General features: G+C 38.8%; 1 protein-coding gene across 11 annotated transcripts in view; it reads right to left on the bottom strand.

Annotated features, from left to right (window-relative positions):
• The window catches only part of PPFIA2 (PTPRF interacting protein alpha 2), a 570637-nt gene that overhangs the window by 71191 nt on the left and 486169 nt on the right, over positions 1-13277 (bottom strand). For all 11 annotated transcript variants that reach the window (XM_069764416.1, XM_069764417.1, XM_069764412.1 and 8 more), the window contains one exon: positions 12229-12322. In XM_069764416.1, coding sequence (XP_069620517.1) covers positions 12229-12322 — 94 coding nt within the window. The remainder of the gene's footprint in view (positions 1-12228; positions 12323-13277) is intronic.

Genomic DNA, 13277 nt, shown 5'->3' with positions numbered 1-13277 from the left:
AAACACATGTCCGCAAATAGAGTTTCTGGTTTGTCATCTTATCCTACCTAAGTCATCCAGCAAGGCCCTTTAAAGCAGTCAATAGTGATTTTTAGGATTGCAATTTTCTATAGAGTTCAAGTCCCCTTTTTCTAAGGCTATTTGCGTATTAAAATACCCGAGGGAGCATTGCATGTCTATAAGCCTCCCTAAGCTACTTTATTCCTTGGATTCCAAAAACCCTAAGAAGCATCTTATTTAAGCAAGGGTTTGCTCACAAGAGCTTCTTGTATATTCAGTTGACCAATGGTGCCTGAGATTTTGTACTGGAGTAGTATAGAGGTAGACAATCACATTTCCACTAGTTTTCTGTCACAGGCTTGAACCTAAATCACTTGTATATTTTATAGGTCAGAAGTGATGAAGAAAATCAATCTTTGGCACAGATTACAGATTGACAATCTAGAATTGAGCCCGACCAGCTTTGTTGATCGTTAAAAAATATTTTATTAATCTGTAGAAAACATTGCAGTGCTTTGTTGTTGGCTCTAATCATGTAATATTCATTTTTGGATGCAGTTTCAGAAATATGCTAAATTCCCTACAGGAAAAATGTTAAGAAGTAAATTCAATTTTTAAATGTCTAGTCTTTGATATTTCTTTCAATAGTGACTATGTTCCTTTGATTGTGTATTTTTGATGTATTATTGAGTTATTATCCTCCCCCCCTTCGTAACACACTACTTTAGCCATTTCTGTCCACAACTATATGCTGCTTTATTGCAAATTGCTGATGATTTAGCAGTAAACTTTTTGGCCACACAGACTAAACAGATGAATTCCATGGTTTTTCAGTCTTATGTGGTTGTGCTTTGTGTGTGTGTTTTTTTTACTGTTTATTCAAAAACGTCTCATGTAAATGTATCCTTATGCTTTTCAAAAATATATATCAACCTTCTTGAACATGATGGGGCTGGGGAAAACAAGCGGTCATGGTACACATCGGTACTAATGACAAAATTAGAGGGAGTTGGAAGGTCTTTAAAAATGATTACAGGGAACTAGGGAGATAAATAAGTGGCTTAGAAAATGGTACAGGAAGGAAGGGTTTGGGTTCATGGAGAACTGGGCTACAGGTGCTGGGGGAGAAAATGGTCAGATGGATAGATGATTTTTTTTAAATAGGATCTAGGGGGAGGGGGTAGTTGTGCTAAAAAGGGGATATACAGTATATATATATATATATATACATATATACATATATATATATATATATATATATATATATATATATATATATATATATATATATATATATATATATTAGACAGAGAGAGTGAGACAGTAGGAGTCAATGAGGATTTAGGGGGCTGGGTTATGCAAGGAAAGTAGGGAGGTGAGTAGGAGTAATAAATGTGATAATAGTATTAAATGCCTGCTAGCAAATGCAAGAAGTCTTGCAAACAAAATGAATTAATTGGCAACTCTTATAACAGCCACAGATTACAATGTGGTGGGCATCACAGAAACTTGGCTGGATGAAAGCCATGACTGGGTGACAAATGTAGAGGGTTACACTACATTTACAAAGGACAGGAAAGACAAAAAATGGTGGAGTGATATGTATTTTCGGTACATCTAACTTAAGACCTGTGCTCAATGATAACAGTGGGGGGAGCTGTGACAATGTAGAGTCATGGTGGGTAAATATATATGAGGATGGCAATAATGAAAAAATGCCAATTGGAATTTGTTAGAAGCTTCCTAATATCCAGTGGGGAAAATAGGTATTTGATACACTGCCGATTTTGCAAGTTTTCCCACCTACAAAGAATGAAGAGGTCTGTAATTTTTATTGTAGGTACACTTCAACTGTGAAAGACAGAATCTAAAAATAAAAAAAAACCAGAAAATTACATAGTATGATTTTTAAATACTTAGCTACATTTTATTGCATAAAATAAGCATTTCATCACTTACCAACCAGTAACAATTCAGGCTCTCTTCAGACCCATCAGTTTTCTTTAAGAAACCCTCCTACTCTGCTTTCATTATCTGCATTAATTGCACCTGTTTGAACTCATTACATGTATAATAGACACTTGTCCACACACTCAATCAATCACAATCCAACCTGTCCACTATGGCCAAGACCAAAGAGCTGTCTAACGACACCAGGGACAAGATTGTAGACCTGCACAAGGATGGGATGGGCTACACGACAATAGACAAGCAGCTTGGTGAGAAGGCACAATTATTAGAAAATGGAAGAAACATGGAAGATCTCGCCTCATGGGGTAAGGATGATTCTGAGAAAGGTCAGGAATCAGCCCAGAACTACATGGGAGGACCTGGTCAATGACCTGAAGAGAGCTGGGACCACATTCTCAAACATTACCGTGAGTTACACACTACGCCGTCATGGATTAAAATCCAGCACATGTCCAGGCCTGTTTGAAGTTCACCAATGACCCACTGGATGATCCAGAGGAGGCATGAAGGTCATGTAGTCAGATGAGACCAAAATAAAACCTTTTGGTATCAACTCCACTCGCCGTTTTTGAAGGAAGAAGAAGTATGAGGACGACCCCAAAAACACCATCCCAACCATGAACCATGGTGGGGGAAACATCATACTTTGGGGATGCTTTTCTGCAAAGGGGACAGGGCGACTGCACTGTATTGAAGGGAGGATGGATGGGGTTATGCATCTCAAGTTTTTTCCCAACAACTTCCCTCCATCAGGAACAGCATTGAAGATGGGTCATGGCTGGGTTTTCCAACATGACAATGACACAAAACAGACAGCCAGAGAGGCTAAGGAGTGGCTCTGTAAGAAGCATTTCAAGGTCCTGGAGTGGCCTAGCCAGACTCCAGACCAGAACCAATAGAAAATATTTGGAGGGAGCTGAAACTCAATGTTGCCCAGCAACAGTTACAAAACCTGAAAGATCTGGATATGATCTGTGTGGAGGATTAGGCCAAAATCCCTGCTGCAGTGTGTGCAAACTTGGTCATGAACTACAGGAAACGTCTGACCTCTGCAACTGCAAACAAAGGATTCTGCACCAAATATTAAGTTCTGTTTTTCTATTGTATCAAATACTTATTTCATGCAATAAAATTTAAATTAAGTATGTAAAATCACTGACATGTTGGGTTACTTGGAGGAGGTATGTTCAAATATGAATGTTGGTGATGCGGCTGATGTGATTTATCTGGACTTTGCAAAGGCATTTGATACTGTTCCACATAACAGCCTTATGCTCAAGCTGAAGAAACAAGGATCTGTGCTAGGACCGATTTTTTTTAACCTCTTTATTAATGACCTACTGAATGGGATTGAGAGCAAAGTGTCAGTATTTGCTGACGACACAAAACTACGTAGGATATTAAAATCTGACCATGACATTACAATACTGCAAAACGATCTGGATAAGATGTCAGAATGGGCAAACATTTGGCGAATGAGGTAATGTAGATAAATGTAAAGCAATGCACTCAGGACAAAGTAATCCTATTGCTACATTAATGGAAGTATACTGGGGACTGCAGAACAGGAACAGACTTGGGTATTTTTGATACAAGTAAACTGAGAAGCAGTACTCAATGTCAAGCAGCAGCCGCAAACCCAAACAAGATTTTAGGTTGTATAAAAAGGGAGATAAAATCCCGCTATCCCAACCTCTTCTTAAATCATTTATGAAGCCACATCTAGAATAATGAATCCAGTTTTGGGCTCCACATTTTAAAAAAGATATTCAGTAGTTAGAGTCAGTTCAAAACAGGGCAACTAGATTATTACAAGTGATGGAAGGCCTCTCATATGATGGGAGGATGGAAAAGTTGTCTTGTTTAGCTTAGAAAAAAGATGCCTCAGAGGAGATCTCGTTTATATATATACAGTTGTGCTCAAAAGTTTACATACCCCAGCACAATTTTTGCTTTCTTTGCCTTTTTTCAAAGAATATGTATGATAACACCAAAACTTTTTCTCCACTCATGGTTAGTGGTTGGAGGAAGCCATTTATTGTCAAACTACTGTGTTTTCTCTTTTTAAATCATAATGACAACTCAAAACATCCAAATGATCCTGATCAAAAATTCACATACCCCATTTCTTAATACCGTGCATTGCCCCCTCCAACATCAATGAATGACAGCTTGAAGTGTTTTGTGGTAGTTGTAGATGAGGTTCTTTATTTTCTCAGATTGTAAAGCTGCCCACTCTTCTTGGCAAAAAGCCTCCAGTTTCTGTAAATTCCTGGACTGTCTAGCATGAACTGTGTGTTTGAGATCTCCCCAGAGTGGTTCAATGATATTGAGGTCAGGAGACTGAGATGGCCATTCCAGAACCTTCAGTTTGTTTTGCCATAGCCAATGACAGGTCAACTTGGCCTTGTGTTTTGGATCATTGTCATGTTGGAAAGTCCAAGTACTTCCCATGTGCAGCTTCAGGGCTGATGACTGCAAATTTACCTCCAGTATTTGCTGATACCATACTGCATTCATCTTTCCTTCAACTTTGACGAAGATTCCTGTGCCTTTGTAGCTCACACATCCCCAAAACATCAGCGATCCACCTCCATGCTTTATAGTAGGAATGGTGTTCCTTTCATCATAGACCTTGTTGACCTCTCTTCAAATGCATCTTTTATGGCTGTGGCCAAAAAGTTCAATTTTGGTCTCATTACTCCAAATGACCTTGTTCCAGAAGTTTTGAAGCTTGTCTCGGTGCTGTTGTGCATATTGTAGGCGAGATACATTGTGGCATTTGTGCAGTAATGGCTTTCTTCTGGCGACCTGACCATTCAGCTCATTTTTCTTCATGTGCCTCCTTATTGTGCATCTTGAAACAGCCACAACACTAGCTTATGCGTGCAAATTTACCTCCAGTATTTGCTGATACCATACTTCATTCATCTTTCCTTCAACTTTGACGAAGATTCCTGTGCCTCCTTATTGTACATCTTGAAACAGCCACAACACTAGCTTTCAGAGAGTCCTGCATTTCAGCTGATGTTATTTGTGTTTTTCTTTGCATCCCAAACAATTTTCCTGGCAGTTGTGGACGACATTTTTGTTGGTCTACCTGACCGTGTTATTGTTGTTACAGAGCCCCTGATTTTCCATTTGTTAATCACAGTTTGAACGCTGCTGACTGGCATTATCAATTCCTTGGATATATTTTTTTTTTATCCCTTTCTTGCTTTATACAGTTCAACTAACTTTTCCCATAGATCCGTTGACAATTTTTTTGCTCTCCCTATGACTCACAATCCAGAAATATCAGTGGCTGGATGAAAGATGCAAGAGTCTGTCTGGATCCCAGAAACTCACTCAGGTCTATGCACACACTGATTAAAAGCAAACAGGTCACAGGTGAGGATGTTACCTTTAGTAGCGATTCAAACCCATTTGTGTCAACTTCTGTGCGTGTTATCAGGCCAAAATGACCAGAGTTTGTTAACTTTTGATCAGGGTCATTTGGATGTTTTGGGCTGTCATTATGATTTAAAAAGAGAAAACACAGTAGTCTGACAATAAATGGCTTCACTCAACCACTAACCATGAGTGGAGAACGTTTTGGTGCTATCATTCATATTCTCTGAAAAAAGGCCAAGAAAGCAAAAATTCTGCCGGGGTATGTAAACTTTATCCCTTTCTTGTTTTATACAGTTCAACTAACTTTTCCTGTAGATCCGTTGACAATTCTTTTGCTTTCCCTATGACTCAGAATCCGAAAACATCAGTGGCTTGATGAAAGATGCAAGAGTCTGTCTGGATCCCAGAAACTCACTCAGGTCTATGAACACACTGATTAAAAGCAAACAGGTCACAGGTGAGGATGTCACCTTTAGTAGCCATTCAAACCCATTTGTGTCAACTTCTGTGCATGTTATCAGGCCCAAATCACCAGAGAATGTAAACATTTGATCAGGGTCATTTGGATGTTTTGGGTTGTCAATATGATTTGAAAAGAGAAAACACAGTAGTTTAACAATAAATGGCTTCACCCTACCACTAACCATGAGTAGAGAAAGTGTTGGTGTTATCATTCATATTCTCTGAAAAAAGGCCCAAGAAAGAAACATTTCTGCCAGGGTACGTAAACTTTTGAGCACAACTGTGTGTGTGTGTGTGTGTGTGTGTGTGTGTGTGTGTGTGTGTGTGTGTATATATATATATATATATATATATATATATATATATATATATACATATACATACACATATATATACATATATATATATATATATATATATATATATATATATATATATATATATATACTGTATGGGTATATGTTCTAAATGTATTATATAAATACACATAAATGCACATATTACATTTAATATGTATTAGAAGGTGACCCATACTATAACATTTACTTAATAATGTTACATTTAAATCTTCTACATTGAGATGGAAGTAATTACATTTTAATATCATGACTTTCTAGTCAAAGGGGTTTTATGAAGGAAGTAATAGTCTGTAGGGAATTGTTGGCTTTAATCTGAGACTGATATAATTATGCTCTCAGTGCTCTTAGATTACAGGCTCCCTACTTCCAAGAAATTGATGAAGAAGATAACGAGAAAAATGGTCCTTCTGAGATGAAAAAAATGAGATTGTAACAGAAGCTTTACTGTATTAAGCACATTAAAGGAAAACTCCACTTCCGCACACCATATCTACAACTTTCCACAATTTAAACTTTTGATAGGGATTTAATTTCTTGGACGGTTTTGCTTCTTTTTCTTTCACAGCTATTGTTGATGACAGATAAATCCTGACAAATTCCCAATAATTTGAAAATAAAAAACGCAGATGCTCAAGAAAGAATCGACACTATTGTTGTGAATGGCATTGAAAATTAGATGCAGCTCAAGTGAGCACAGAAAAAGTAACAAAGTTTTCATTTTTGTGTAGATTCTAAAGCGGATCTCTCACTAGATTACACAATATAAACATTGCGGAAAGGAACCTTGGGCAGGAAGAATCAGGGACAGGATCACTAATTGTAAACATTCAAGCTTTTTCCATAATAAGAGATCTATCAAACAAGTAGAGCCAAGCAGAACAAAACCGATGGAACCCTCTCCAGTGACTAGTCCTATCATTACTAGCTCCTGGTTAAAATATGTTTTCTCTAAAATACTGCTCAGTTTATGAGTAAAGTATCAATATTTGTAATTAGACAGCCTGATTGTAATTCATGCTGCCCGTGATTTGTACTGCATGAAAACCAAAGGGTTAAATATAAAATAGATTGTTTTAGACCTGATAAAACTGGTAAACTCACTGTGAGTACCTTTCAGAATAGCCGAATCATTTTTTGTGATTCAAATTTTATGTTTATTTAATTTTTTAAAACATTTCTTTTTACATTCCTATAGGGGACTTGAACCTGTGGTCAATTGTATTGTAGTATACAGTAAAAACCATGGTCTCCACTGGTAGGTCTTTATAAAAGCACCATCAGGGCAGGTACAGGGGTTTTCAGCAGACCCCTGACTGTAACAGCAACCCATTGGCATCCCGCAATCATGTCCCAGGCAAATTAAGCCATATGAAGCCATTACCTGTATAAAAGACATCTGTCCACACACTCAATCACACTCCAACCGCTCCACCATGACCAAATCAAAAGAGCTGACTAAGGACACCAGGGACAAAATTGTAGACCTACACAAGGCTGGGATGGGCTACACGACAATAGGCAAGTGGCTTGGTGAGAAACAACAACTGTTGGCACAATTATTAGAAAATGGAAGAAAAACATGATGACTGTCAATCTACCTTGTACTGGGGCTCCATGCAAGATTTTGCCTCATGGGGTAAGGATGTTTCTGAGAAAGGTCAGGAATCAGATCAGAACTATATGGATGGACCTGGTCAATGACTTGAAGAGAGCTGAGACCCCAGTCTCAAACATTACTGTTAGGAACACACTACACCATCATGGATTAAAATCATGCAGGGCATGCAAAGTCAGCCTGTTCACACCAGCACATGTCCAGGCCTGTTTGAAGATGGCAATGACCAACTGGATAATCCAGAGGAGGCATAGGAGAAGGTCATGTGGCTACACAAGACCAAAATAGGACTTTTTGGTATCAACTCCACTCGGTGTGGAGGAAGAAGAAGGATGAGTACAACTCCAAGAACACCGTCCCAACCATGAAGAATGGTGGGGGAAACCTCATACAGCACAATTGCACTATATTGAAGGAAGTATGGATAGGGTCATGTATCGCCACGAGACTTTGGCCAACAACCTTTTTTCCTCATTTAGAAAATTGAAGATGGGTCATGGATAGGTCTTCAAGCATGACAATGACCTGAAACACACAGCCAGGGACACTAAGGAGGGGCTCCGTAAGAATTATTTCAAGGTCCTGCAGTGGCCTAATCAGTCTCCAGACTTAAACTCAATAGAAAATCATTGGAGGGATCTGAAATTCAACATTGCCCAGCAACAGTCCCAATTCCCGAATGATATGAAGAATAATCTGTATGGAGGAGTGGGCCAAAATCCCTGCTGCATTGTGTGCAAACTTGGTCAAGAACTACAGGAAACGTCTGACCTCTGTAATTGCAAACAAAGGTTTATGTACCAAATATTAAGTTCTGTTTTTCTATTGTATTAAATAGTTATTTCATTCAATAAAATGCAAATTAATTATGTAAAAATCATATAATGTGATTTTCTGTTTTTTATTTTTAGATTCTGTCTCTTACAGTTGAAATGTACCTACGAGAAAAATTACAGATCTCTTCATTCTTTGTAAGTGGGAAAACTTGCAAAATCGGCAGTGTATCAAATACTTATTTTCCCCACTGTATATACGTTAGACTGAAAGCTTGCTTAATTGTCTGAACTCTCCTTCTGTTGTCATTTACTATCCATGTTCGGGGTTTGTTTGTTTTGTTTTTTTGCTTTATTATAGGCCAGGATCTGGTATCTCAATAGTCTTTGGATGGTTTTAATGGTTTTTAGATGTCTATGTACTTGTCTTTGAATTTTTATAAAGATTTATGCTTTTTCATCAGACGTGTAGCCTTAATGTGCATTTTTTTTGTCTCTTATTGTATAGTTGTTCACGTATAATGGCCAGCACTCTTAAGATCTTTTGAGGTGTCCACTTTATATATACTCTTATTACAGGACTAGATGGTGGCCCGATTCTAACGCATCGGGTATTCTAGAATATGTATGGTACAGACCAAAAGTTTGGACACACCTTCTCATTTAAAGATTTTTCTGTATTTTCATGACTATGAAAATTGTACATTCACACTGAAGGCATCAAAACTATGAATTAACACATGTGGAATTATATACTTAACAAAAAAGTGTGAAAAAACTGAAATTATGTCTTATATTCTAGGCTCTTCAAAGTAGCCACCTTTTGCTTTGATGACTGCTTTACACACTCTTGGCATTCTCTTGATGAGCTTCAAGAGGTAGTCATCAGGAATGGCCTTTCAACAATCTTGAAGGAGTTCCCAGAGATGCTTAGCACTTGTTGGCCCTTTTGCCTTCACTCTGCGGTCCAGCTCACCCTAAACCATCTTGATTGGGTTCAGGTCTGGTGACTGTGGAGGCCAGGTTATCTGGCGTAGCATCCCATCACTCTCCTTCTTGGTCAAATAGCCCTTACACAGCCTGGAGGTGTGTTTGCGGTCATTGTCCAGTTGAAAAATAAATGATGGTCCAACTAAGCGCAAACCTGATGGAATAGCATGCCGCTGCAAGATGCTGTGGTAGCCATGCTGGTTCAGTATGCCTCCAATTTTGAATAAATCCCCAACAGTGTCACCAGCAAAGCACCCCCACACCATCATACCTTCTCCTTCATGCTTCACGGTGGGAAGCAGGCATGTAGAGTCCATCCGTTCACCTTTTCTGCATCGCACAAAGACACGATGGTTGGAACTAAAGATCTCAAATTTGGACTTATCAGACTAAAGCATGGATTTCCACTGGTCTAATGTCCATTCCTTGTGTTCTTTAGCCTAAACAAGTCTCTTCTGCTTGTTGCCTGTCCTTAGCAGTGGTTTCCTAGCAGCTATTTTACCATGAAGGCCTGCTGCACAACGTCTCCTCTTAACAGTTGTTGTAGAAATGTGTCTGGTGCTAGAGTTCTGTGTGGCATTGACCTGGTCTCTAATCTGAGCTGCTGCTAACCTGCGATTTCTGAGGCTGGTGACTCGGATAAACTTATCCTCAGAAGCAGAGGTGATTCTTGGTCTTTCTTTCCTGGGGCGGTCCTCATGTGAGCCCGTTTCTTTGTAGCGCTTGGTTTTTGCCACTGCACTTGGGGACACTTTCAAAGTTTTCCCAATTTTTCGGACTGACTGACCTTCATTTCTTAAAGTAATGATCGCCACTCGTTTTCTTTTACTTTGCTGCTTTTTTCTTGCCATACAAATTCTAACAGTCTATTCAGTAGGACTATCAGCTGTGTATCCACCAGACTTCTGCACAACACAACTGATGGTCCCGACTCCCAACCCCATTTATAAGGCAAGAAATCCCGCTTATTAAACCTGACAGGGCACACCTATGAAGTGAAAACCATTCCCGGTGACTACCTCTTGAAGCTCATCAAGAGATTGTCAAGAGTGTGCAAAGCAGTCATCAGAGCAAAAGGTGGCTACTTTGAAGAACCTAGAATATAAGACATAATTTCAGTTGCGCCTCGGCAGACGACGGCATGTGAGAATAGCAGGTTTTTTGTTTTTTTATTATTTTTAACATTAGATCTTTTTACTATTGATGCTGCATAGGCAGTATCAATAGTAAAAAATTGGTCACACAGGATTAATAGCAGCGTTAACGGAGTGCGTTACCGTGGCATAACGCGGTCTGTTAACGCTATCATTAACCCTGTGTGAGCGCTGACTGGAGGGGAGTATAGAGTGGCCGCCGGGCACTGACTGGATGGGAGTAGGGGGGACTAATTCTCGGCCGGGCTGTGCCCGTTGCTGATTGTTCGGCGCAGCCAGGACAGGCAGCTGGTGAGACCAATCAGCGAAGCGGGATTTCCATGACGGAAGTTGCAGACAGACAGAAGGACAGACAGAAAGATGGAAGTACCCCTTAGACAATTATATAGTAGATACTTCTATGTTCCTGTGTATAACGCCAAACCTAAAGTATCAGTAGCTTTATCATTAGCTATATGGCCCTATATTCACCAGATACTCAGTATACTTCACTGAAAACTACCTCTCCTACAGAGGTAGAACTACTTCCCTAGCACTAGTGCCAGCTGTAACAGGACAGGCTATGCCACTGAAAATATACATGCATAATTCAATGCTTGCATGTACAGAACTTATTTAACGTGGGATCTATGGGATAAAAAGGCTTCTTCCAGACAAACAGCACAATGCCAGCATCTTCTGACACTATAAAGTTAATGATTCAACCTACAAATTCTTGCATCTTTTTTACATGGCATTGTATTAAGTGAAGGTCAACCTGCCCGCAGTAACCTGACATATACATTGAGGCATGCTGATAGCGTCTGTAAATGAAATACATGTTTTGCATTACAGGGCAATGTGGAGGACAGTCTCAGTAATTTTGACACTATGATACTGGCTGTATCATGGGACCACTGAAAAGTATGTTCACGGGTTCATTTTCTGCATGTGTACATCTCTACATGTATATACCGTATATATGAATTACCGTAATACAAGTGCAATTGTCAGTATCTTCCTGGGGTTATTGTATTGTCCTGCTATGCATCTGTGCCTGTGGGAAATTTATTCATTATACTCAGGGTTGCCAACTTGAATTTTTTTTTTTTTTTACTGGACGACTTACCAAAAAATTGACTACAGACGATATTTTTTGCTGACACATTGGAAAACCATAAGTGATACATGTCTACATATACAGTAATTTTGATATGAAGACACCAGCTGCATTCACTGCCAACTGTAAAATGATAAATACAGTCAGAATAATCTGTATAAGTTTTTCAGTTTAAAAAAAATTATGGACGTCTTTAAAAAAAATTTACAAACAGGGCAAAAAAGTTACCATTTTTTACAGACGCTCCTCGAATTTCAGGACAGTTGAAATAGACATGGACGTTCACAGTAAGCCAGAGCACTTACTTTTTCAGAGCACTTACTTTTTCAGAGCACTTACTTTTTCAGAGCACTTACTTTTTCAGAGCACTTACTTTTTCAGAGCACTTACTTTTTTAGAGTACGGTACTTACTTTTTCTTAAGTCTCCTGTCTTTTTCTGCTTGAGTTCCAAGTTTACCCAACCCCAGAGAATCTTGTGCTGCAGGATCACTATCCATGAACGCTCCTGTTTTGGGGTAAAACAAAGTCATTTTATCTGGGTAATGAGTGTGTAAATGTCTATAGACAATTTTAAAAATAGACAATATTTGATGTGATTAAGATGCTTTATAGAATTTAGAGTGGAAATACTATTTTACCACTGAAATATATGGTGTAACCATTGGACAACTCAGACATTCCTGATAGCTGAGCTCTTCATTAAAGTATAGTTGTGGGAATGGTCGAGCATAATGGTCACAGTGCCCTCTTTCGGTCAATAGATGACACAATGGAGAAATATACTTTACAGATTTTCAATTTTTTTTTAAAGGCAGTAAAATTGGTACTACATATGCTCAAAAACACTAATCTCTGTTGTGAAACAAGATATTTTATTACAGAAATACAGTAGATTTAGTGCTGAGATGCGGACTGAGAAGTGAGCAAATTAACAACAAACAACCTTTTTCACTCACTCCTGATTTTGGCTTAGGTAAAAAAAAACTCACTAAATACTCAACGTGTGCACAGGTGTACTAAAATGCTTTGTTATTTACATTCTTAATATGTATTTTTAGTGGGGGGTTTTAAACAAAGCTCCAAAACCCAAGCGTAGACATAGACAAGACATAGACATAGACCAAGCATAGACATAGATATAAAGATAACATACGGGCCATAGGTGGACCCTTAGGCCGGCTTCACACTAATGTAGAATACGGGCGAGTGCTATGCGAGAAAACATCGCAAAGCACTCGGCCCAGTGTTAATCTATGGGGCAGCTCACATCAGTGTTTACTTTCTCAGGCGTATTCGGTGTGTGTAAAATTGCAAAATGCTGCGATTGTCACCGAGACTTGGTCGAGACTCGCAAATGCAAGGCTATGTGTTCGGACCATGCAACCGCTGTCAAATTTTTACGTACCAATGTCCTTTGAAAGGCCGACAATTCATGTGCCGCATATAGTAAAATCACACTG

The sequence above is a fragment of the Ranitomeya imitator genome, chromosome 4 (genome assembly GCF_032444005.1).
Source record: "Ranitomeya imitator isolate aRanImi1 chromosome 4, aRanImi1.pri, whole genome shotgun sequence".
Classification (NCBI taxonomy): Eukaryota; Metazoa; Chordata; class Amphibia; order Anura; family Dendrobatidae; genus Ranitomeya; species Ranitomeya imitator.
The sequence above is the reverse complement of the archived record's forward strand: the minus strand, read 5'-3'. Positions and strand labels throughout refer to the sequence as shown.